This window comes from Catharus ustulatus, chromosome 18 (genome assembly GCF_009819885.2).
Source record: "Catharus ustulatus isolate bCatUst1 chromosome 18, bCatUst1.pri.v2, whole genome shotgun sequence".
Classification (NCBI taxonomy): domain Eukaryota; kingdom Metazoa; phylum Chordata; class Aves; order Passeriformes; family Turdidae; genus Catharus; species Catharus ustulatus.
In genome coordinates this window covers 9,760,001-9,785,375 of record NC_046238.1, presented here as the reverse complement: position 1 = coordinate 9,785,375, position 25,375 = coordinate 9,760,001, and the positions used below count along the sequence as shown (strand labels likewise).

Below are 25,375 nucleotides of genomic sequence, written 5' to 3'. Positions count from 1 at the left end.
AGAGCTATCGATGCCATTTTCCTCTGCCCCGGAGGCGTTTTGGGGATGGAAGATGCCTGCATCAGCACGAGGGGAAGTGGAAAATGTCTAGAGATAAAGAAAATATGTTTAGAAAAAAAAAAAGAAGATAAAAATCAGGCAGGTTCAGGAGGTGGATCCACAGAGGTTGGGGTGTGGGAAGGGTTAAGCACAGGCCTGCTTTGGGAAATGGACACCTGGAAGGGATCAGAAGAGCTTCAGTGATGAGAGGAGCTGCTCCCCTGAGTGTCCCAGCCTTGCTGGTGTGTGTCACCCCCTCCCTCATTCTGCCATTCAGCCAGAGCCAGGCTGTGACAAAGGGACATGTCCTGGTCACAAGGAGGTGACAGGCTGTGGTGCTCCAGGGATGGTCCAGGCACACAGAGGTGCTGCCAGCCACTGGCCCCAGCAGCAGCTCCTGGCTCTGTGCTTTGCTCAAAGCCTTCTCAGATGTTGAGCTGGGACCTCTCATCTCTGCCAGGGACGTTTGCAGATTGGAGGCTCAGAAATCATGGCATGGTTTGGGTTGGAAGGGACTTTCAAGCTCATCCCATCCCACCCCTGCCATGGCAGGGACAACTCCCACTGTCCCAGGCTGCTCCAAGCCCTGTCCAGCCTGGCCTTGTACACTTCCAGGGGTCCAGGGGCAGCCACAGCTTCTCTGGGCACCTGTGCCAGAGCCTCCCCACCTCACAGCAAGGAATTCCTTCCCAATATCCAACCTAACCCCATCCTGTCAGTTTAAGGCCATTCCCCCTTGTCCTGTCACTCCAGGCCTTTATCACCAGTTCCTCTCCAGGTTTCTCAACCAGTGTTTGCACCACCCCTGAACCAGCCATGACCCCTCCCAAGGATCAGCTTTTCCCAAGGCCACCACACCCAGAAGCACCCCTTCCCCTTCCCCTTGCCAGGAGGTTTGTGATAGAACCAAAGGCACTGACCATCCCAGATCCCTGCACAGGTATTTTCCCAGTGGGAAAACCCTCTCCACACCCAGCCAGGTGCTGCAGACCTCAGCTGAGCTGCAAACACAGCTCTTCCCAGGCAGGGAAAAGGGAGCAGCTGGTGCCAGGGAGGTGACAAGGGCTGCTTTCCCCTGTCCCTGTCCCTGTCCCCAGCCCTGGGTGCCTTTCCCACAGAAGGATGCACCAGTCCTGGGGGTATTTCAAACGTCAAACTGAAAAGCTGAAAGGAAATAAAGAGATGTTCCCAGGAGTGCTGAAGTGGCTGCTGTGCTACTCCTGCTGGAACATTAATATTTGCCAAAAATAATTTGTCTTTAATCAGACACAGCCATATATTGAGTTTTATGTCCGTTCTGCATCAGTCTTTATTACCTTGGGCCACTCCAGCTCCTTAATGGTGTGCCAGGGATCAGAATCCAGGAGGATGCAGGAGCTGCTGCAGGCATCCCCAGGGAGGTGCCCCCAGGCCTGTGTGTGCAGGGTGACCCCCAAAAGCAGAGTGCTGCTAGAGAACAGCCACAACAACAAGTAGTTTTGCATTTCTGTGAAGTGGCACAAAGCTTGCAGTTAATCAGGTGGAGGCTGTATTTAATTCCCTTCTGATCTGGAACAAACCCCGTTGCTTTTTCCTCCTGGCCCCACCCAGAAGTAACAAGTCCTGTCTGTGCTGAGCTGCAGGACACCTTCCCAGGCGATGACAAGCCCGTTCCTGCCCTGGCTTTGCACTTCCAGCTCGTGCCAATTAACGAGGTGTCACTGCCAGTGCCACAGTGGGGCCCTGAGCCAGCCCTGCATGGTGCCTCTGCCCACACCTCACCCCCCTGCAGGGCTCTCTCAGCCCCTCTCCCCAAACTGGGGGTGCCCAAATCCCAAAGGATGGGCTGCAGGAGGAAAATCCAGCCCCTAAACCCCCTCTGGCTTCACTGCCCAGCCTTCCTCCCAGAAGAGAAGCTCCAGAGCTGAGCAGAGCACCTTTAATTCAAATGCTGCTCCAGCACAGGGAGGATCAGCCCTGCTCTGGCCCTGGAAGCAGAGAGGGACCTCACCCAGGGAGTCTCTGCTCCAAAACCCATTTCCAGAGGCAGAGCTATGGAAGGAGGGCTCCAGTTGAGCAGGTTCCTGTGGTCCTGTGAGACCCCTGAGCTGGGCTGGCTCTGCAGCCACACACGAGCACAGGAGCAGCAACTTTGGGCTGGCAGAGCTTGCTGGGGTGGTTTGGGGAGCACTGCCCTGCCCAGACAAGAGCTGAGCTGCTCCCTGAAGGAAGAGCTCACACCGCTCCAAATACAACATCTGTCAGTAAATGTCAATTTATGTCAATAAATCCCAGTGCAGCACCCCAGACCTGGCTGGAGATAGCACAGATGTTCACCAGGGATTTTATAGTCATGGGGGTTGCCACCAAAACCACCTAGAGGTGTCCAGGAGCAGCTTCCAGCCCCTAGACCCAGCCCTGTGCATCCCAAAACACGTGCACATCCAGAACCTGCGTCACTCAAGGCTTCTCCTCCCACCCAGTTCATCCTGCAGACACTCAGAGTTCATTTGAAGTAAAAGACCATCAGCAGTGGGGAATTCTACAGCAAAGTTCAGAGTCTGCAAGACAAGGCCAGGCTGGATGGGCTTGGAGCAAACTGCTCTGGGGAAGGTGTCCTTGCCCACCACAGGGGATGGGATGGGATGGGATGGGATGGGATGGGATGGGATGGGATGGGATGGGATGAGCTTCCAGGTCCATCCCAGGACAAAACATTTAATGATTTTAAGATCCAGGCTCCCCTCGGCTGAATCCTTCCCCCAAACCCACACTTGAACCTACAGGGTGGTCACAACCATGAAACAAAACTCAAAATATTCATGACCAAGGCTCCTGACCAAAGCAGTCAGGAAAGGTTTGTTGAATACATTCACATAATTAATACATATGAGAACATTGCAATTCCCCTCTTTGCTGGTCCACAAACAGAAAGAAGCTAAATTCATTAGATTAATATTTGTTGAGACTTATTAGTTTAGCTCTAATTTCATGATCAGATGGCATTTTTGGGGAGCTGAAAAGCAAGCTCTAAAGGTTCATTGGATCTAAATAATGGTATTAAAGAGCAAGGAATTTTAAAATTTTCCAGGAAAAGAGCTTGTGCCCAGTTGCTGCTTTGCTTCTAACACTGTTCTCCCACCAGCTGGGGAATCAGGCATTTCTGCTCCTCACTCAGTCTCAGCCCTGCTGACCCTGATGTGTGAAATCCTCCAAGCCCCCAGAGCCTGGAGATATGTTTCATCCCAAGGAAAGCTTTGTACAGCAAAAAAGGGGCTTCACTGTGTGTTCCAGGGAGCTTGGAAAAGCAAGGAATGCTCAGGGGATTGTTGTCCAGCAAAATTCCTGCCCCCAAGCAGCTCTGGATGCTGGAGAGTTTCCCAGGCCTTGGTCTGGAGGTGCTGGGGAAAACCTGGGCACATCCCCAGAGGAACCTGGGGAAGGGCACTCTCCTTGGAGGGGACACCACGCTGCACTCCCTGCACATGAAGGAAACTTTCAGGGAAGCAGAACTCATTCTGAAGTGTCTTTATCTCAACTAAAGCACGGAAAAAGCCAAGGGTCTCAGCCGGCAGAACCAATGGTGGCTTTGCCCCAGCTAGGGAGAGACCAAGCTCAGGTGACACTGCCCAGATGCCAGGTGCATTCCAGAGTCACCTTGCTCCTCCCGTGCCCTGTGTGCCGTGTCCAGAGGCTTCCTCCGGTCCCTTGGAGGGGTCAGCAGCCTGGCAGGGGCAAGATCCATCCCAGGGTGACCCTGGGCATGGTCAGGATTCATCCCAGGGTGATCCTTGGCCCGGTCAGGATCCATCCCGGGGTGGTCCCAGCCCTGTCAGGATCCATCCTGGGTTGATCTTTGGCCCGGTCAGGATCCATCCCAGGATGATCCTTGGCCCTGTCAGGATCCATCCCAGGGTGATCTCAGTCCTGTCAGAATCCATCCTGGGGTGACCCCAGGCCTGGTCAGGATCCATCCTGGGGTGATCCTTGGCTCGGTCAGGATCCATCCCGGGGTGACCCCGGCCCTGTCAGGATCCATCCTGGGGTGACCCCGGCCCTGTCAGGATCCATCCCAGGTTGATCCTTGGCCCGGTCAGGATCCATCCCGGGGTGACCCCCGCGGGTCCCCGCGCTGACAAAAGGCCTATCTTCTCTCCGCCTAAATGATTTAAATTCTAATCAAACATCATTTATAGCACATCTCGGAGCCGTCTCCCGGGAGCTGGTCCCACGTGAGCCGTTGCCAGGGCAACCGGGGGGTCTCATTTCAGAAATGTCAGATTGCATTATTGTCTTCACACTTCTCTGATAACCCGGTGTCTCTCCCTCCCCTGCCGGCACCCCCTCCCCGGCAGCCAACCCCCACTGCCGTCCCTGCCCCGCTCCCCGGAGGAAATCACCGGCTCCGTTTCATCCCCTGCCCTGCCAGCACCACCCTCCCTCGGCAGGCTCCGTGTCCCGTTCCTCAGGATGGAAGGGAATATAGGGCTGGCTTTGTGCTGGGATGGAGGTGATGCTCCGTGCGGGGGGCTGCTTGCTGCCTCCCAAAACATGAAGGGGAGAAGGGTGGGCAGAGCTCTCAGAGCAAGATTTGGGTTTGTCCGGGTGAGCTGCACTCTCTGCAGCTTTCACAGGGCATCTCCCAGCACATCCAGCCCCGAGGGGACAGATCCTCCTGCCCCGTGGCAGGGAGAGCACCAGGGCCCAGCCAGGAGAGGGATTGATCCCATGGACACCTTCTAGAGCAGGGCTGCTCCTCTGCTCCGTGGTTTTCCCTTCCTCCCTCCTAGGGGAAGGTGTCCCTGCCCATGGCACGGAGTGGAACCCCCTGGTCTCGAAGGTCCTTTCCAACTCCAGCTTCTCCTCACTCCCCCATCTTCTGGAGCCACCCCGACTCACTGCAGCCAGCTGAGCTGCTCTGGCCCCCTCCATGACTCCAAGGACCCCCCAGAGATCCTTGTTCCCAGGTCCCAAAGGCCAGCCTGGAGTGGTGACACCACAGACGAACCTTCAGTGAGGTCATGCCCATCCCTGAGATGTCAAAACCCACAGAGCTGGGTCTGGCACAGCCATGCTCCTCACATGCTGCTGGGAATAATATCCTGGGGGAAAACAGTCCTGGCAAGGGTTTGGCCAGGAACCAGTGACCCCAGGAGAAAACTGAGGTGCTTTTATGATTATTCTGCCACAACTTAGGGGAGCTGGGGGCATAAACCGTGCCTGATGTTGTGTTCCAGGTGGTTTCCTGCAGGAGCTGTCCCTGCTCATCTCCCACACCATCCCAACAGCTCCAATTCCTCTGCTTTTAACCCTGTGTCCTGCTGGAAGGTGACAGGGCCGTGCTGGTGTCATCCCCCCAGTCCCCAGGCACCGTCAGGAGCCCACATGAGCTGTCCCACATCCTTCCATCCCTCCATCCATCCATCTGCCTGATAAACCCCTAATGAACCTCCCAACTCTGCCTCTTCCCAAAGAATAAACCAGCCCTGGCCCAGGCGGTTAATATTTAACTGAATAAGGGCCATAAATATGGAAAATGGGACTTTTAATTAAATAAGCAGCTTTTAAAAGGGCCCTTGGGCCGAAGAGGCTTTTGTTTAAATATGATTGATTTGACACGTCCTTTCCCTCCCGCTTTCTCCTGCTCTCTCCCTCTCCTGCTCGGTGCAGGGTGGGAAGCAGGCTGCAGCACAGTCCTGCTGCAGGACCCTCTGCCTGCCTGTGCCCCAAAAACCTGCCCACAGCCTCGGGCACCCAGCTCTGGGAGTGTGGGAGCACTTGGGTGGGCACCCAAGCAAGGGCAGCTCACTGCAGCTGCTGTGCTTTGAAGCTCTAAATGGAAGCAGAAGGTTTTCCCTGGCTGCTGAGCCACCCTGGGCCACCCCAGCTGCTGGATCCTGGGAACCTGGGGCAGGTCTTGTCCCCCATCACATAACCTGGGATTTCCCCCACGGAGGATGTGGTGGGTCCCTGACAGGGGGGATGGAAGGGAAACTGAGGCAGGCAGCAGATGGGCAGCACAGCCAGGGAAGGGATTTTCCCTGTGCTTTGGGGCTGGAGTCACCCCCCAAAATCCCTTCCCATACACACACACACTCTGGGAGCAAACACAGAGTAAAACCAGGTCTCAATAACTTTTTTTTTCCCCCTGACATTTGGGCATTGCCTGCTGGAGCAAGCGGCACTAATTACTTCTCCCTCAGCCAGGCATGACAGGAGCAGGGGGCTCATGGAGTGCCAGGGGCACGGGGGTGTTTCCAGCCTTGGGGACACCCTGGGGAGCTGTTGGGGTGTGGGTGGCCCTGCCCAGAGCAGCAGTGACACCCCTTGAGTGGGCTGGGCTGATGGATCCCCTGTGCTCCCCCAGCTGCCAGGAGCAGAGTCAGGCCTGGCTCTGCAAGGAACAGGAGTGGGGGGAAGCCATGGGAGCCTGAGGGGCAGGAATCCTCGGGGAAGGGTGGGAAAGGACCATGGATAGAGCAGAGCTGCACCCAGAGAAGCTGGAAAAGGGCACAAAGGATGTCCCCAGAACTGAATGGGGGACTGAGGGATGAGTACAGACCAAGAGGCAGCCCAGGGAGGGTCACTCCCAGCTGGTTCCTCCTGTGTGTTTTCCACCCGTGGTTCTCCCAGTCCATCCCCCAAGGATGGCACAGGGCTGGCTCAGTGCTGCCATGGCAGGTTTCAGCTGAGAACACACACTTAATTATCTCCACAAACAACTCAGGGCAAGCAAAGCCTTCCCTAGGCCCAGACCTGTTGCCTTGATGGGACTTCATGGGTGAAGAAGTGAAAATGGTGGGGGAGGAAGGAAAAATTTGGAAAAGAGCAGGTAAGGATTCACATCACTTCTGGGTGTCCTTGGGTGTGGAAATGCCCAGCACAAGGTGCCCAGAGCCAGGCTGTGCTGCTGAGGAATGATCCCACAGGAATGTCAGTGAAATCTCCTCAGCCTGGGTGGATCCAGGGCTTGAGTTTCTCCCTGGGTCTGAGCATCCTCAGCGGTGACAGCTCAGGAACATCCAAAGTCTGCTCAGAGCTGGGGTCCCCTGAGGGCTCTGGGAGCAGCCAGTGTCCATCAGTGGTGACTCCAGGTCTTAATCCTTCAAACCCACCACTAAACTTTTTGTGTTTCCCCTTTAAAGCAGCCAAGGCACTGCCTGGATGAGTTGTGATGAGCTGCCCCTCTCCCAGGGCTCCTCCCTTCCAAGCCCCCACTCTGGCACCCCCACTTTTGGGTGCCCATTCCAAGGCCCTGCAGTGTGATTTTCCTCCCTCTGAAATCTGGGCACGTCTCAGCCCTGGTGTGCAGCTTCTGAGCAGTGAAACATCCCTGAATCCTGGTGTTCCCTTCATCCCTGGTGCTTAACCCCACCTCCTCCCAGCCCTTCCCTCCAGGTGCCAGGGCTGCTGGGAGGACAAGGGATGATTTTTTTGGAAGGGGCAGCTCAGGGGACAGAGCCAGGGGACAAACCTGGGCAGGAGTTTCTCAGCTCTGCTGGTGCCACCTGAGGGTTCTAAGGTTTTCAATGCCTGATTTGAAAAGCAAATTGTAAACCTATCCCAGCTTGCATCCAGCTAGAGATGGGAGAAACCCTTGGCCCATGGGCTGGGAAGGGGTGTCCTGGATGTCCCTGAGCTGCTGAGCTGATCAAATGTTGTTCCCTGCCGTGGCTGTCAGGGTGACACTGGGAGCTTGGCCCTCAGCAGCACAGGGGCATCACTCTGAATCCCCCAGGGATGCTGTGGGTGCAGCATTTTTGGTCCTAAAATCTCTTGAGCCAGCCCACCTGAAGTGCTCAGCCCTGATGGAATCAGTGGCATTTTCATGGATTCAGGCTCAAATTAACCTCAGTGAGAAAACCAGTCTGGGCAGAGGCATCACGCAGGGGGGCTGGTGCCACCAGCAGATCCCAACACAGGGCTGCTCCTGGGGCTCCAGGCAAAAGGCACAGCTCCTCCTGGCACTGCAGAGATAGAGATTTATTTTTTTTAAAGGAAAAAAAAAAGGGGGGGAGGGGGGCAAAAAAAGGCCCTGTGTTTGCAGCCAACACGTGTAATCTGTTGCAGCCCTTGTCAGACAAAACAGTTTTGCCGTAAGACAGCGATTCCCAGAGGGGAAAGGGGCGAAGTGAAAATACTTTATCAGCTGCCTACATATGTAAAGCAGTACCCTGGTTGAAAAGCAAAGCCTCTTTCCCTTTGAAAGCTGGGAAGGGAGAGACGGGAGGCGACTGCCTGGGAGCGGGGACAGAAATGACACAGGCACAAAGCCCAGCGTGGCAAAGCCAGGCCTCCCTCCTAAAACGTCCTTATCTCCCCATCAGCCCCAAAAAACTACCTGGCTGTGGAGAGGAAACAAAGCCAAACAAAACCCAGATGTGGCTCAGTTTGGGAAACTAAAAATACGGTTTTTAATGTACAGAATGTGGTTTTTAATGTACAGGAATTATTTAATTCAGACATTAGGGGCAGGTTCTGTCAGAGTCCCCAGGTCAGCAGGGAAGTGTCCACTGCTCCAGGTTCCTCTTCCCTCAGGCTGGGCTGAGATGAAGGGAATCACTCCCTCCCTGGATTGAAGGTGATGCTCAGGAGCTGCCAGCACACAAGGAATTTAAAGTGTTCAAAGGCTGGGAATTCCAGGACCTGGACACAGCATAAATCAGCCCTTGGGTTCACCAGAGTGGATTCTTCTGGCAACAAGTGGGCTGGCTCCTCATGGAGGCTTCTCCTGCTCCATCCATCAGCCAGAGACCTGGAAAGGTGGGGGAAAAAAAAAAATCAATTCCATGTAGCAACTCCCTCAGTAAAACAGTGAAGGGACATGAAACTGGGCTGGAGGGGACACCGAGCTCCAGGAAGAGCTGAGATCCCAGGCACTCCCATGGATGGGGATGCACAGAGGCAGCAGGGAGATAAGGAATGGGATGGGGGAGGAAGGGGAGCAAGGAAAGGAGGGGAGCAGGAGGAGAAGGGGGAGAGGGAAGGAGCCGCGCGTGCCCATCTGCGCCATGCCTCACATTGAAATTGTCCCGCATTAAAAATTCACCAGCCAGGGAATTTTCAAGGGATTTGTAGTAATTAGATGACAAAATGCTGGCAAATCTCAGGCTTGCCAAAGATGTTACTCAGGGGTCAAAGACTCGACACTTTTGGCTGGGTAATTTGTAAGTGTCAATCACACTCAGCCATCAGAGGGAGAGGAGAGATCCAAGGGCTGAATCCTAACGAAGTGCAAGGCTCCTGCCTGCTGTGGCCCCTCCTGCTGCCACCCAGGCCTGCAGACCCCAGCTGAAACCAGCCTGGCCTGACTTGCTTTCTCATTTTTTACATGAAAAGAAGGAACTTGCCAGGTTTTGGTTTTCAGCACTGATTCTGGCAGAGGAGCTCCTGCCTGGGTGATGTGCCTGTGCTGTTTGTCTTGCGGGGGGGCACAATGGGCTGTGATGTCTCTGCAGCCCCTCCTCAGCTCTTCTGGTGGCTGGAACTGCTCCTGGGACAGCCCACCCCGCTGTTTCCTGGGGCTGAAAATGGAATTAAAGCAGCTCCTGCCTGCTCCTGCCTCCCCACTGGGTATCACAGAGAGTTTGGGGGTACCAAAGCAACCCCATGGTTGTCCCTGCCTGTGCTGGCTCTGCTGAAAACCCAGGGTAATTCAGATCCAGCAGGACACTCCCAGCCCTGGGCTGGAGGGGGGTCCTGCCTCAGGCTGAGCCCATGGCAGCAGCTCATCCCACACACCCACCCAGAGGCTGGGGGAGAAATTTCAAAGTTTTCTATGTCATCAGCTTAAAACCAGAACACAAAATGCAAAATTTATTACTTTTTACCAGGAGAGATCCCTGTCCCAGCCAGGTGCAAAGCTCCAGTGTGGGCTCAGCCTTGCTGAGGCTGAGGTTAAGCCTGGGCTTTGCTGCCAGATTTTGGGGACAGAGGATGGTTCTGAAGGCATGGCTGCCTAGCCCCAGATCTCTTCTGGACAGATTGTTTTGCCTTTTGTGGTCTGGTTTCTAAGCTGATGAAACAGAAAAGCCCTGGATTTCTCAGCTGTATCAGCACCAGTGGGATGGCTGCTAACAGGGGCTTATCTCCAAAAAGATTTGGGGTCACCAACTGTGGGACAGGCAGAAGCCTGCTTTTCTCTCTCCATCCCTCATGGCTTATAAAGCTGTCCCTGTAAACCCCACCTCCAGTTTTGGGCTGTGAGGGAGGACTGAAGCTGTAGGGAAGGGGTGGGGATCACACCCCAAGGAAAAGCAATCCCATCCCCAACCCCCTTCCACTTCAAGCAGCCAAGTCCCAGAGGAAAGGAAGCTAAGAGAGGTTGGTTTGCTCCATCCCTCCCCATGTGCTGAATTTCCTGAGTGTTCTTAACCCAGTGGTGTGGGGAAGGAAAGGGCAGGAGGGAAATGCCTCTGGACAGAGCTGCTGTGGTTGAGCTGAGTGCTGAGCCATTCCTTGCTGCAGAAGGAGGCAGCAGCAGAGTGGGGCTGTCCAGGCACTGTGCTGCCCTGACAGGGAGCTGAGGGCACTGGGAATGTGGCTGGAGGCTCCTCCTCAATTTCAAAAGTCATTTAGCAGCTGCAAAACACCTTGCAGGGGCAGCCTTCCTCCAGCTCCTCATCAGCTGCACTTCCAGCTCCTGCTCCACGTATTTAAACAGCCCAAATCATGGGCTGAGGGCTTTTCCCATGGTTTTATCTTCTCTTGATCTAACAGTGCCTTCAGATGCTGCTGGAAGAGTATTTGTTGGGAAGCAGCAGGGAAGGACTCTGCCTGTCACAGTGCTGGGGACTTGGGAGCCATTCCCTGCTCCCAGGGGGTGTCCATGGGATGTTTTCTCCCTGCCAGAACCTGCTGCTGGCAGATGAAGACCCCCAGCCCCACCCCATGCATCCCAACACAGCTCCTGCCTCTGCCCTGCTTGCTCTTGCAGGAGCAAATTAACCAGAAAACACCAAATTTTAGTTGAGAGAACACAAAGAAAATCTTTTTTTCCCCAGAACACCTCTCCTGACACAAACCACAGTGCTTACTGCCCTCCCAGTCTGTCCCAGCAGCTTTGCTAAACCCCGAGCTGGGGATGATGTCACATGTGGTGATGCTGGCTCTGCATCCCCCTGGTCCACACTCATCCCCAGCAGCCCACCATGGTCCTGGGGCTGCACCAGACACAAACCCAGTGACATGGCACTAATTATGGCCTGTGGAACACAGGGACTGTGCTCCTGCAGCTCCCAGGGGAGGAGAGACACTCCCTTCTCCAGGCTCCTTCCCACCTCCTGCTCCTGGGCTGGCACCACTTCCCCTTTGTCACCATTCAGGTCACACCCTGCACACCCCCAGCGCCTGCTGTGCTCTGCCTCCCTTCCCAGCTCCAGTTTGGGGTGAAAGCCTCCCTGATTAGCCAATTTGGATCCTTATTTACTGTGAATTACTCAGCCTGATTATTATTCATGGCTGGCGAAGGCTGAGATCTCAAGCCCGGCCATGCGATTGCTCTTCCTCTCCAATGCATATATTTAGGGAAAACAGGAGGCAGAGTGCCTCAGCCAGGGAAGCTGCACGCTGCCTCCTCCTCCTCCTGCTATTTCCTGCTGAGGAAGGTGCTGGTGGAAGCTGGAATGTGCCGGTAGAAGCTGGAATGTGGTGCCAAACACTGGTGGTGCTGTGAAGTCCAGATGTGTTGGAATATTGGTCCCTTCCAACTCAGCTTCTCCTGGGATTCTGTGATGAAGGAGAAGCACCCCAGATCTCCCAGCAGAATCCAAATCAACTCTCTCAATCTGCATTTGCAAATTCTTCCTGAACCTCTCTCTGGAGATTGCAGAGCTCCTGGAGTCAGCAGTGGGGAGCAGCAAGCAGGACACAGGGGATGGAAGATCTTCCTGCAGCCCTGGCAAAGGGTGGGTGAACAGCATCTCCAGGGCTTGCTTGGCCCTTAAGTGCTTCCCAGACCTCATTCCATGGGATAAACTTGGGAGGAAGATGGGACTGAAGGGATGAGAAGAGCTGGAATTCCTGGTGTGGGCAGGAGCAGTGCAGTGGTGATGAAGAAAGCACCAAGAGCTCACAGATGCTGCCTGCCTGTCCCTGCCAGCTCTCCTGTGGGACAGGGAGGAAAACCAAGAGTTTTCCAAAGGGGATGGGTCACCTGGGGCACCCACAGGGCACAGCAGAGGGGCTGGCAGTGCCCAGCCAGCCCAGGCTCCCTGCAGATGCTCTGTGCCTTGCCTTGCTTGGCTGGCTGTCCCCACAAGGAGATAAAAGCCCAACAGGCAGCAGTGAGGGAGAGCTGCTTCTACATTCAAACCCCTTAACCCTCTCATTCAGCAAAAAAGCTGCATTTGAATAATATCCTAATCCAATTGCAGAGCTGGCCCTGGGGAGGGGGATCTGCAGCTGCAGCAGCTCCTGCTCTTGTCCAGCTCGCCGGGGTCTCACCCTGGATGAAGCTGTCACAACCTGACAGAAACCCACAGAAAGGGCAGAGGGCTTCACCCCCAGGGCCCTGCAGTGTGTCCCAGCGGGCAGCAGTGAGGGCAGAGCACAGCTCTGAGCTCTCTGCAGAGCTGGGCACAGCCCAGAGCCCTCAGCCCATCGGGGGGCTGTACCCCAGCTCCCACCTGCACAGCCAGGCCTCATGGATGGCTCTGCATGGGAGCTGCTCATCTTCTGTGCCACCAGCACAGCCTGGCTGCAGCACTCACACCCCAAAAAGGACACTGAGATGGGCACCACACCCTCCCTGTGCCCAGCTGTGCCCTGGGAGCACGGGGGACAGGCACACAGGGTGACACTGACCCTGGAGTGTCAAGAGCCAGCAGAACGAGGGGGACAGGGCTGCAGCTCATCCCAGTTACAGCCATCACTGTGCAATCATTGGGGACAGACCAAACCTTCCTGAATAATAGAAAAGAAACGATTCCCCCTCCCAAAGCAAACCAGAGCATTGCAGCAGCAGTGCTGAGGTTAAGGAGCAGGGGAGGCTGTTCCCTGCTTTACTCTGTGGACAGGTAAGAGAGTTTGCATTATTTTATCATTAGGATTGCTTCAGATCAGGGGGAAAAAGGAGAACAGCCAGTGGGGAGTGCTGAATTTCTGCAGACCTACTCAAGTGATCATTTTAATCCAGGTGTATGCTCGTTTTTAGAAAATTCCTGCTGTAATTTTAGGGGTGCAATGGGTGGGATTCTCAATACGTAACAAAGAAGTGGAGCAGGAATTAACTCCAACTGCTCTCCAGAGCTGTGATCAGCACTTCCATAATTAATGTCCAGGCACATATATATCTGTGTACACATACACAGCCCCCCCCTGCTCACATCAAACAGATTTCCTTGATACCAAATTGCCTGAAAAATTAACCAATGTCAAACTGCTCCACAAGATAAGTATCATTAAGGGAAAAAGAAAATCTTCATTATGTTTGAAGGTACAGGAGAAAAAAAAAAAAAAAAACCCTCATGAATGTTTTCCCAGCTTGGGAAATAACATGTTTTAAAACATATCAAAGGGTTAAATTAATTTTCATTAAAATTTAAATTTGAGAAGGCTCCCTCTCTTCTTTCCTCCCTCCTCCCCCTTTGAACGTTTGACTGGCAACCATTTCATATTTCAATCTCGGCAGAACAAATTGAATTAGATGTTGAAACCAAACTCTGCTCTGTTCTCTAAAGCCTACATGCTCTGCTTGTGCTAATCCTTTTCGTCGCCGCTGCAGACCTCAGAGACACTCAGCAAGAAACCTGCCCTGCCACAAAAGACAATGAAGGGAAAGAGGGGAAAAAAAAAAAAAAAGAAAAAGGAAAAAAAAAAACCTCACAGGAAAATCCAAGCCCAACCTGCAAGGCTGCAGAGCTTTGCTGAAATCATGTGCTGGGTGATGCATGTGCTGGACATGGGCTGGTCCTGCACAGCCAGCATGGCCAAACATCCCTGCCAGACTGAAATCTCATTTAGCTGAGGCTGAGGTTTCCCTGCAGTGACCCCCTGGTCAGAGCTGTGACACTGCTGGGGCAGTGGGGAACAGGGACAGGGATGCCACTCACCAATGCCAAGCAAAAAAAGGAGAATAAAGCTTGTCACCCCCTCTGACAGCACTGCCTCCACACCCGTGCCTCAGTTTCCCCACAGGAAGAGGGTTTTACACCCCAGCCCTGAGACATCCCTGAGTTGTGGTCTGTCCCCAGGTCCTGGCAGGAGAGGCTGCTGTTGGGTTTGGGGAGCCTCTCAGTGGCAGCAGCAGGGCTCTGGAGCTGCAGCACAGTTTGGGGAAGCAGCAAGGGCTGTGACACCTCTGCTCCCTGAGCAGGAGCTCAGCCTGGCACTGCAGCCTCAGCTGAGCCCTGTTCTGGGCAGTTCTGCTGGGACTGGACACTCTGTAAGCACAGAGCTGTCCTGTCCCTCCAGGGCTGCTCCACCCTGGACAGGAGCTCACAGCACACACTCCTGGAGGATCCCCAAAGCACAGCTGGACAGATGTTACCCCAAAGCCCTGCAGGGAGCAGGCAGTGCTGCTTGCACCCAGCTCAGATCTGTGAGCAGGGCTCCCAGCACATCCCCAGGGTTTCCACTGGCCACAAACACACACAATGGACACACGAGCCCATCTCACCTCTCCTGAACCCACACAGGGTGAGATGAGCTCAAAAAGATGAGAAGGGCTCAGGAGTGCAGGGTGTGACCTCAGGGAGCCATTTCATCCTGGTTCCCTTCTGCCATCCCACATTTTGCAGCCTTGAGATGCTACCCCAAGACACAGCCAGGAGGAGTGATGGCAGCCAGGACTCACAGACCTCAGGGTGTGGTGCTGTTGGAGGGAGAGGAGCTGTGGGGTTTTTGGTGCTGGCAGGGAAAAGGCCTTTGCCAAACTATCTGTGACATGGTGGCAGCTGCAGGTTGGTGTCCAAACAGGATTTTTTGGGAGCCCATCTGTTCTCCCCAGCCACAGGGAGGGACAATTCAGCAGAAATTCTGCTGCCTTGTCCTGGGGGGATGCCAACAGCCAGGGGAGCACACAGAGCACACCCAGGGCATGCACTCGCTTCAACACAGGGCCCAAACTGAGCCCAAATCTGGGCTGTAACCCCTGGGACACAGCCAGGAGCCTCTGGGGTCACAGTGGGGAGAGACAAAGGGTGAGATCCTTGCTTGGAGGCTGCTGAGCCTTTGGAATTCCACTTTTTCTTATCCCTAGTGCTATCCAACCCTGCATCAAGCCAGGACACTGTGACCTTTAGGGCCAGCTGTCCTCACCCCAGCCCCACTGCCCCAGTACCCACCTCACCAGAGCCCAGGCAGCTGTTACATGTCCTCATCTTTGTTATTCTCCTCCTCTTCCAGGTGCTCCATGATTTCATCCAATATCTCCGATCGTTTTTTCTTCTTCGGGGAGTCTGTCCAGGCCCGGGTGGGAGCGAAGAGGGGAAGAAGAAAAGCAAAAATTACAACTTGGAGCCACCTTGGGAGGGGCTGGAGGTAGCAGGATACCCTTCCAGGGGAAGGTCATCAAGTACCATCTACATCTCCTGCCCTCCTGGGATTCCAAAACCTCCCAGCCGTGCTTTAGTTCACTGGCTGGGAGCAAACAGCATCCAAACAGGTGATGGTGATGCCAACCCTTCCTGCTGATCCCAATTCACTGAGGAATTCACCACTGCCCCATGGAAAAGTGGCTGCAAGCCTAACCAGGGGTTCATCAGAGCTCTTGGCAGGACACAGCCCCACCAAGAGCACCCCATCCCAGCAGCAAATCCCTCACCTCGGCAGGACATGTCCCTGCTTTGTCCCTGCTGTCCTGGCACTGCCCAGCTCCCTGGGACACAGCACCACGCACACATCCCTCCCTGGGGATCATCCCAAGCCCAGCACCTGAGGTGACAAAGCCATTTGGTCCCTGATCTGAGGCTGACCTCCTCCTTTATGCCGGGCAAGCAGTGCCCTCCCGGCAGGAGCCGTGGCACAGCCCCCTCTCCCCCCCTGGCTCCCCAGCCTGCTCACAGCACATGGAGAACAGCTGTTTAAATCCTGCTTTCAGACATCAAAAGCCTCGCTGGGTTTCTCAAACAAACAAACATACCATAGGACTAAAGAAAAGGTGTAAAATAAATAAATGGAACAAGCTGTGCATTTTCTTTTAGTATTACAGCTGCTGCGGGAGATAAACAACAAGTAAATGTCACAAAACATCAATACAGAAGAAATTAACCTGACAAAAGCTCACATCCCCCCCCCTCCGCCTCCCCCCAACTCCCAACAATTTTGCATTTCTGGAGTTCCCATCTAATGATTTTATTTTTCAATTAATTCCTTGACAGAGAGCCAGAGCCTGCCTCCCTTCTCCCTGGGGGCTGTGGGGACAGGAGGGGGATGAGGGTGCTACCACCGAGCTCAGGGGGGCTCAAGGTGCCACCCCAGACCCTCCAGCAGCTCTTCCCAGTTCAATCACCCAGAGGTACGAGGGATAACCCACCCTGGAGGAAGGTGCCAGCTCAGCACTTCTCCCCCTCCTTTACTCTGCTCCCAGCTCTCCTGCTTTGGAGAGGCACCAAACACGGTCTGATCTCCCAAAGCCACAGTGGGAAGCGTGTCCTGTACCTGGCAGCCCTTCCCAACCAGCTCCTCACAGAGACCCTGCAGTGCTGGGGCTGCACAGCACAGGAGGAGCTGGAGATGGGTGCTGGGTGCACAGGGAGCAGGATTGCTCAGGGCATGGCACAGGCAGGGACATTCCCCCTGCTGCACCCCCACATCCACCAGCTCAGCCACGGGGAGCACCAGGAACATCCCCCTCTGCTCTGAGGAGGGGAAAATAAAAACCCAGGAGGGTGGGGAAGCAAATTGGTTCCACTTCCTTCCGTTCTGCTGCTCCAAGCTGGTTAAGGTTTGCCCGCTAACGATCCCATTTGCTTCCTTTAAACAATGGGCAGAGCCAGCCCATGGGGTGGGCCGGGAGGGGGATTACCACGGGATTAGATCGTGGCAGGGCTGCGGATGCCACGCTAATCCTGCAGGGTTTTACTCTCCGGCTCCGGCATGTGTTTGCATTAGTTACAGATGCTCTCAAAAAAAAATTAAAAAAAAAAAGAAATAGGAAAGGACAAAGGAGAAAAAAAGGGAGCCCAGTGGTTGGGAGGTGAGGGAAAAGGAAACCTGGGGAGCTGTGGCTGAAGGAGGAGTGAGCTGGCAAAGGTGATGGAGGTGGGAGGAAACAGAAAGGTGATGGAGGCGGGAGCAAACTGGGAAAGGTGATGGAGGCAGGAGCAACAAACTGGAAAGGTGATGGAGGCAGGAAGACTTTCCCACCCTGCCAGCAGGATCAGGACCATGCCTTCTTTCCCTGGCAGCCCCCTGTTTCCAGCACCAACTGTAAATAAGCAGGATGAGCCACAGCAGGGCTGGGCTGCTTTCCACCCTCCCACAGCCCTCGAGCTGAACCCCCTCCTCACACACTCCTCATCCACCCTCCCCATCAAAGCCCCCCCACAAGTCATTCCTTCCCCTCCTGGCGTGGTAAAATTCCCCATCTGTCAATTTAATTCTTTGATGGATGGGAAGGAGCAGGAAAAGCAGCCCAGCACAGCTGGCTGCCTGCGTTAGGCCTGGCAGGAGAGCGGCTGAGCGCGGCTCTGCGCTGCGCACCGAGCACCAGCCTTTGGCATTTCCTGGGACTGGGAGCCAGAGCTTTCCCTGCACGGCCCCGGGCTCCTGGGGGACAGCAGGGCATGCCCAGGGTATGGAGCTGGGGAGGAAAGGGGATGGAGCTGCTCCCAGCCCCTTGGGCAGCTGTGGTTCCCTATTTGGGGATGCAGGGGGGAGCCTGGAGCGCTCCTCCTGCACAGGGTACAGCTGCTCCCTGCCCCAGGGCTGGCAAATCCAGCTAGGGCAGCAGGAGCCCTTGGTCCCAGAGCCACAAGAGCCACCCTGCTGGTTTCCAAAGCATCAGTGATCCTTGTTTCCCAAAGGGAGGATCCCCTGCCCAGCTGGGGCTGAGATGCTGCTGCTGGAGGGTTTGTCCACAGCAGCACACAGCCTGTCCCTCAGCAGCAGTGGGTGTCACAAATTAAAAGTGGGGTGCAAACACAACTCTAAGTGTCTTTTTATTTTCTAATGTAAGAGCCTCCTGGCCCAGGATGAGGAGCTGATGCTCTCAGAAATGAGCAGAAAGCCTTAAGGCTCTCCCAGACTGTGCTGGGAGCCAGCGTGGGGTGCAGGGCTGAGGTCCCAGGCCTCAGGGCTGGGCTGGGGCTGCACTCCCGACAGAATTACTGAAACCACCCCTGGCAGTCAATGACCACTCCTGGGCTCCTCACTTTCTCCTGGAACATTACAAAGCCTCAGAACAAGCCATAAAGAATGACCTGAAAACTACACAAAATGGAAGGAAGCCTATTCCATTTTATTGCATCTATTAGATCTATTGAAAAGACGGCTCAGAAGTGGCTTGATTGCCATGACAAACACCTGCATGGAGAAAAGATTTGGGAGACCAGACCTCTCCTTCACAAATGACAGCAGAGACCTGGAACTGGAAGCCCAATCTCTCTAAATGGTCTCTAGAAATGAGGTGTGTAATTGTAGCAGAGAGCAGTCAGAGGTAGGACACGTCTGCCACAGCCCGGGTCGGGACTTGGAAATACTAAGACAAAGATGATGGGGCTGATACTCGAGCTGGGGACACCACAGACCTTTGGTCTTGACTGTTTCCAGAGGCTTGAAGATCCAAAATCATCTTTTCTTTCCCATTCCCAGCTCGGGATAGGCACCTGGCCACTGCAGCTGTGGGAAGACCCTCACAATTCACCCACACTGTGCTGGGAGAGCAGAACTGATGGGACATTGATAAACAGCACAAGGATGTCTGAGCTGCTCCTGTGCCCTGTGGGGAGAGCAGAAGACTTGGGGAAATGGGGATCAGTAGGAAAATGCCTGGTTTCTGCTCTGTACCACCAGTGAAAAGAGATGGTGTCAGCCTGGCTGTTGGGTGCTGTGTGAGCTCTGCATTCTCTCCATCCCTGCTCCATGTGGGAAAAGCAGCCTCTAGCCACACCAGGGAGGAAAGCTGAAGGAGCATCCCCTTCCAGGGGGCTGCAGGCAGTGGTGACAGCCTTTTCCCTCACTCTTTATCACTGCCACCCTCTGCACACCCACAGCAGGGACAGGGTGCAAGTCCTGCCTTGCCTCAGAGCCACTGGCACCCCACAGTGCCTTGAAATCAGGAGCAGGCACTTCCCAAGGGAATAAAATCCCACCCATGACCCTCCAGCCTGCCAGCATGGTACAGAGAGGCTGAGACCTGGTCCCAGCACCAGTCAGATCCTGGTGCCCACAGCCAGCCCCAGCCTGGCTTTCCCTGCACAGATCCCCTGCTGGCACATCTGCTGCAGGATTAGCCACTGGCAGCTTTGCCAGGCCTGGAGTCACTGGATGCTCCTGAGACAGGATGGAGCAGAGCAGGGATGGTGCTCCCATCCTATTTCCCATCCCTAAAGATGAGGACTGGTAGCCTTGCTCCCTTTCCTCAGCTGAGACCCCAGAGCCACTTCAGCTCCAAGGCTGCATTCCTGCTGGGATGTGAAAATGCTCCTCCTGCTGCCTGACCCAGGGCCCAGCTCGGTGAGGAAGAGCCCAGACAAGGAGGCTGGAGCAAAGGCAGGCAAAAATCAGGAATAGGCAGAGCCTGGGGGAGGTGGCAGAGCTCACAGCCACATCTGTGAGAGTCTGCAAGAACCCTAAAGCCAAGACTTTATTTCCCCTTCACTGAGCACAGTGGAAAGGGGGGAAGGATATCCTGAAGATAAAACTGGGTCCCTGAAACATCTCACCTGCTCTTTTCTCCACCCAGGTGGAGCTTCATGTGCTCCACTCCAGTGCTGGGCTCTGGGTGGGCACATCCACCCTCAGCCCTGCCACCACCAAGCTGCAGCTGGGAATTCCCAGCCCTGCAGTATTCCAGGAACAGGGGGATCACTGATCAGTCAGGATCCCTCAGTACTGAGATGTGCAGCCCCACAACTGCTGCCAAACCCCGGGCCACAGGCACATGGTGATGGAGAGGGGAAGCTGGGAGGGGATGCAGGAGGAGAAGCATTGATCTCCAGCTTAGCCCTGCAGCCCAGGGGAGCCCTTCCTACATAAATATTTGCCAAGCATTGCATTTGTGCCTGTCGATGGCTGTCGATAGCAGCCTGCAGTGCTGTCATCTGCAGGGCTGTCACTCCCAGCAGCCTGAGCCAAGCAGCCCAGCCCATCCCCAGACAGTTGTCCCTTTTAAATCCCTGTGCTGCCTGCACAGAGCCTGTCCCCAGCCCAGGAGCACCCAGGGGAGGGAGCACAGGCAGTGTGGCTGGCAGGGGGCACGGCTGGCACACGCAGAGTTAAGGGCTCGCAGGCAGAGCTGTCAGACAAAGCCCTGGATGTCTCCAGGCTGCAGCACGTAGCTGGCAGCCCCCAGCTGTGCCAGGAGGGCAGTGCCAGCAGCAGGGCAGTGCCAGGAGGGCAGTGCCAGCAGCAGGGTGACCTTACCGTGGAAGTGCTGGGCGGTTTTGCGGCGCAGGGCTTCGAGCGTCTCCTCCGTGTCCGCCCACTCCAGCACCAGCCTGCGGCCGTACAGGTGAGTGCTGTGGCACAGGGCATTGAAGGCTTTCTGCAGAGTGGAATGAGAATAACAGAAATTAAAGGAGAAAATCAGAACAGGCTCACAGGAGGGAAGGCAAAATGTCCCTCCCTCTGCCCTGGAGGGAAAGGCCATGGAGAACACGGTGCTCAGAGTGCTTTGCTCTGATGGGGCAGGATCCATCTCCATCAGGGGCTCTGCCTTGGTCATTTATCTTCTCTGCTCTTGCAGCAGAGCACATTCCCATCACCATTGCTGCTGGCTGCTGCTCGTGGTGGGGCAGGCTGGAATCCAGCACAGGATGGCACCACCCTGGGCTGGGAATGCTGCAGCCTCTGGAGCTGTGGGTCAGCACCTCGTGACTGCCCAGCACCCTGTTCTGCTGAAAGCTCAGCTGGGAGAGACAAGTTCCTATCTGCTCTGGAAGCAAGCTGGAAAACTGCCTTTCTCCTGCCAACCATTTGGTGACTTGGCCATGCTGGCAGCAAATTTGGCAGAGCAGAAGCCAGCACAGAAGTCCTCTGTGCTCTGTGCCTGTGGTGGATTGCTCCACTCCAGAAATCCAGAGGTTTCCTGGGGTTCAGTAACACCCACACAGTTGTAATCTTGTGGTGATGTTGAACACAAATGTGCCAGCCAGCCCAGAGCTCAGATGGCTCTATCTGTCTGTAGGCAACCAGCAGAGACACCCAGAAAACACTGCCTCAATTTTGGAAGTTCAATTTTGTCTTTGCTTCCCACAGAATTTCAGGGAAACTCAGGAGTGAGCAGGATTGGGCCCACAATGCAAATACACAAACACACTGGCCAAATATTTTTATCCCCAGGGACCCACAAAGTGCTCCACAGTAAAGGCTGGGCACAGGGGGAGAGAAATGCCCCAAATGCTTTTTTAAAAACCCCAGCTGGGATTAGCTCAGGTTTTGAGCTCTGCAAATTCCCATCCCTGGAACAAAATGGCAGCTCTAGGATCAGACACACATCCTGCTGTCCAACAGGGAGCTGTGCTCCCATCTGGAGCCCCAAACCAGCTCCCAAGCTGTCCTGTAAAAGCCCACATCCCTCCTCTGAGCCACTGCAGCTGTCCCCAAATGCCACATCTCTGGGCAGAGGGGCTTGTCCTGCTTTGCTGCCCACAGGACCCTCCTTGAGCTGCTGGCTTATGAACTCATATAAAAACCTCATTTTCAGTAAGCAGCACCCAGTAAAAGCTGAGTTTTCCCCTTTTCCCAAAGTCCTTTCACCCATACAACCCCCATAACCACCAGCTCCACCTGCTCCATGGGGAAATTCCCATTATTCCAGCACCCCCTGCTGCCTGGGGTGATCCCAGCAGGGCAGAGTGCTCCCTTTTCCAGGGGCACATTCCTCCTGGAAGAGCTGCAAGCTCCAGCTGTTTTGATTTGCTGCTGCTGTGTTTTCAAGGCCTATCTCCCAATTAGCAGAGCAATGTGTTGGCTTAAACAAACACTGGGGGGAGGCAGCAGGAGGGAGCTGGGAGGGCTGTTTACATTGGCACCAGGAGCCTTTTCCAAGGCCTGGCACACAACCCACGGCTCCAAACACTGCATTTCCTTTGTTAATTCCTATTTTTTGGATTTCTCCTTCCCACAGCACGAGGAAGAGGAAGGTTGGGTGACAGCACACAGCCTGTCTGTGCTCCACAGGTCATGGAGGAGGGCAGATCATGATGAACGTGGCACTTTGGTGAGATTTGGTTCTCTGAGCCACTTCTCTGCCCCCACCTCCTCCTCCTCATAGGATTGCCATCCTCTAGTTTTGCTGGCAGCCCTGGGAGAGGTCATGGAGCAACAAGGAAGGCAGACATTGCCATCATGTGCAAGAAACCTGCTGGGTGAGACACACCTGCCACCAGCCTGGTGACATTGGCCCTTCCTGGCCAAAAACATTCCCAACATGAGTTGGTTTGCACCCAGGATGAAGGAAAGCTCCAGCCTGTACTGGGATCCCTGCTCCCTGTCATCCAGATGGGCTCCAGGAGCTGGGAATGCAGAAGAGAAGCTGCACATTTCAGGTGCCAAACACACGGATGTCACTTCTTTGGAAATGAGCTAAAAGACAAAAGCTGTTCATTGCTCTGAGAGGAATTAAGACTTTTACAGGGGGGTAAAAAAAAGAAAAGAGAAAGCACTGATGATTTAAAAGACAAAGGGATGAAGGGGAGAAATGCCATTCCCATACATCCACACTGCTGGATATCTTCCAGGGAGAGGAGGAAATCTGCTACTGCTGCTATTCCAAATGAAATGATAGGTAGGGAAAAATATATTTTAATTAGGTGACAAGTATGAAATGAGGAGAAGCAGGCTGGCTTTCACAGAAAGCAGGAGCTATTTTTGGGGTGCAGCTCCTTTATGTGAGCAGCTGCCTTCCCAGGACACCTCTTAGGAACAAAGAAGGGCCAGGGGTATGTGGAGTTGTACCCAAATGAGGGATAAAGGGAGGTGTGCTGTTTGCTCACCCAAAAGAGAGACTCACCACAAAACCCCTCTAATTTCCAGGGCTTCATATGTTTCTAAGCCTTTAAGGGGAGCCTTTGCCACAAAAAGCTCCCTCTGAAATGCCCAGACCTGATTCTGATACAGCTGCTGAATTTGGTAACACAGCCTCACCCCAAAGCCTGAAGATTCCTGGCAAACCTTCTCCCAGGCCTCATTTACTTTCCAGGTGCTTTAGGGGTTGCATGAAAACCCTACAGACTTCTCCTCCTCAAGAACAGGATGTGAGCATGCTTAAAAATGCCATTTCTGAGCATTTTTTGCAAAGTTTAGTTCAAGCTTAACGTTATGGCTCGGCATGGTGGGAAAAAGAGGGGAGAAGCTGGAGCAGCAGCTTTAAAGTATCTGTGGGATTCAGAAAGAGAATTTCCAAGTGAAGAGGTGGCTGACAAACCCCCAGGAAGGCCAGGCTGTGGGGATGAGACAGCCAGAGCTGTGGAGCAGAGCCTGCTGTGCTGGCAGGGCCGGGAGCAGCGTCTGTCACCCCGGGAGTGACAGTGCCAGCCCTGACTGCTGCACTCATTTGGAGGACAGTGCTGCTCTGCCTCCAGATTCCCCCCTGCCCTATTAAACACTCAAGCCAAAGAGCCTCCAGGCTGGAATCATTAGAGGGACAAAGGGTCAACAACATTAGGAGATTGATAAATATCCCTCCCTCGCAAGAGCCGGTCCCAACTGAGGATGCTCTCCGCGATGCCAGCTGCACACAAGGATTTTTCCTTCCGTGTGTGTGCATTTTGAAAGCCTTGGCTGTCTCTCCCAAATGGGCAATTTCTATTTGGAGACCAGATGTATTTTTATATCAACAGGGGGGAAAAGTGGGAACTCGGCTTCCCAGTTAATAGTTCAAAAACAAAAACAATTCCGCACCAATTGTGCGCAGGGAACGTCAGGAAACGGTTAGTGCTTCCTTAAGGGGAGCTAATTTGGTATTGGGGGTGCATGGGAGCTCCAGGGGAGGCTGAGGAGATCAAGGCAAGCCTGATGGGGCAGATCTGCAGGCACAGCATCGGGGAGTGGGAGGAGGAGCCCCCATCTCCGTGCTGGCTGTGGAAAATCTCCATGTGCGCTCCCACAGCAGCCGTGGCTGTTCAGAGAAAAAGACAAACACGGGAGGTCACAGGCTTTAAATGCCCAACAAAGGCAGCCTAACTATTCTATTACAAACCCATCATGTTTTATAAGATGCTTATAAGCAATTTCCAGATTACCACTCTGAGCAAAAGCGTCACTGACAGTCAGAGCTATTCAGCTCAGAGGTCTCCAGGCCCACTCCCCTCCTCTCTCATTTCACTCAGCAATAAACTCTAAGCCAATTATGAGCGTGTTTACAATATTCAGGATCCTATTCATCAATACACCGTGCATCCTTTTCCAGACGGCCAATGGAGTGTACTTGATGTGCCACTTGTGAGACAATTAAATCCCTCAAAGAGACGAGGGTGGAAAAAAAATATGAAGAAGGAAGAAGAGCTGCTTTGCTGGGAAAGAAGAAAACCCTGCTGAGAGCTCTTCCACAGGGCAGCTCTCTCTCTGCATGCTCCCCTCCATGAGCTTAGGGAGCAGTGCCCTGGGCCAGAGCCCTGCCTGGCTGTCTCCCCTATCACTGAGATCCCATTTGTCCAGTGCAGCTGGAATCAGCCCCTGAGGGGATGAAAAGGGATGGGAGGCAAACACTGAGCCTGTGCCTGTTTCCCCCAGAGAGCAGCAGGAAAGCAGGTGCTGCCTCACACCCCCCCAAAACTGAGCAGCAGTAAAGAACCAGTCAGGTCCCTCTACCTTTCCATCCAAAGCCTAAAATTTCCTTGTGAAAACATTAATTCAAACCCCAGGAACAAAGCCTGAATGACTGTGGAGTGAAGCAGAGGTGAAAGCAAAGCTGCTTTGAGCAGAGCCACAGGCACAGCTCAAGGTGCAGGGAGAGGAACCAGGCTCCTGGGGGAACCCTGCACCCCCAGCTGACCCCCAAAGGGAGGAGGGGAAGCTGAGCAGAGGGAAGTTTGAGTTAGGATCAATACAGGACTAACAAAGAAACTCCATGTACTGTGCTATACAGGAGGTCAGGCTGGAAGGGATGATCTAATAGTCCCTTGTGATCCTGGATCAATGAATGCTGTCTAAAAACATAAACACAGGCTCTGCCTGGCTCCCCCCTCCTCTCTCCTTCATCTCTGCTCACAAATCTGGAGTTTTGGGGGCTCATGTGGTCCCTTCCCTCCAG

The 25,375-nt window shown here is 54.3% G+C and overlaps 1 protein-coding gene across 2 annotated transcripts in view; it reads right to left on the bottom strand.

Moving 5' to 3' along the window:
- Positions 1 to 8,333: 8,333 nt before the first annotated feature.
- RBM19 (RNA binding motif protein 19) overlaps positions 8,334 to 25,375 on the bottom strand; it is a 50,853-nt gene continuing 33,811 nt past the window's right edge. The window contains exons 23-25 of one of the 2 annotated variants that reach the window (XM_033075935.2): positions 20,545 to 20,665; positions 15,303 to 15,416; positions 8,334 to 8,773 (exon numbers count right to left, since the gene is read on the bottom strand). In XM_033075935.2, coding sequence (XP_032931826.1) covers positions 15,325 to 15,416; positions 20,545 to 20,665 — 213 coding nt within the window. In that variant the 3' untranslated portion in view covers positions 8,334 to 8,773; positions 15,303 to 15,324. The remainder of the gene's footprint in view (positions 8,774 to 15,302; positions 15,417 to 20,544; positions 20,666 to 25,375) is intronic. The other variant, XM_033075936.2, reaches the window with a different exon arrangement.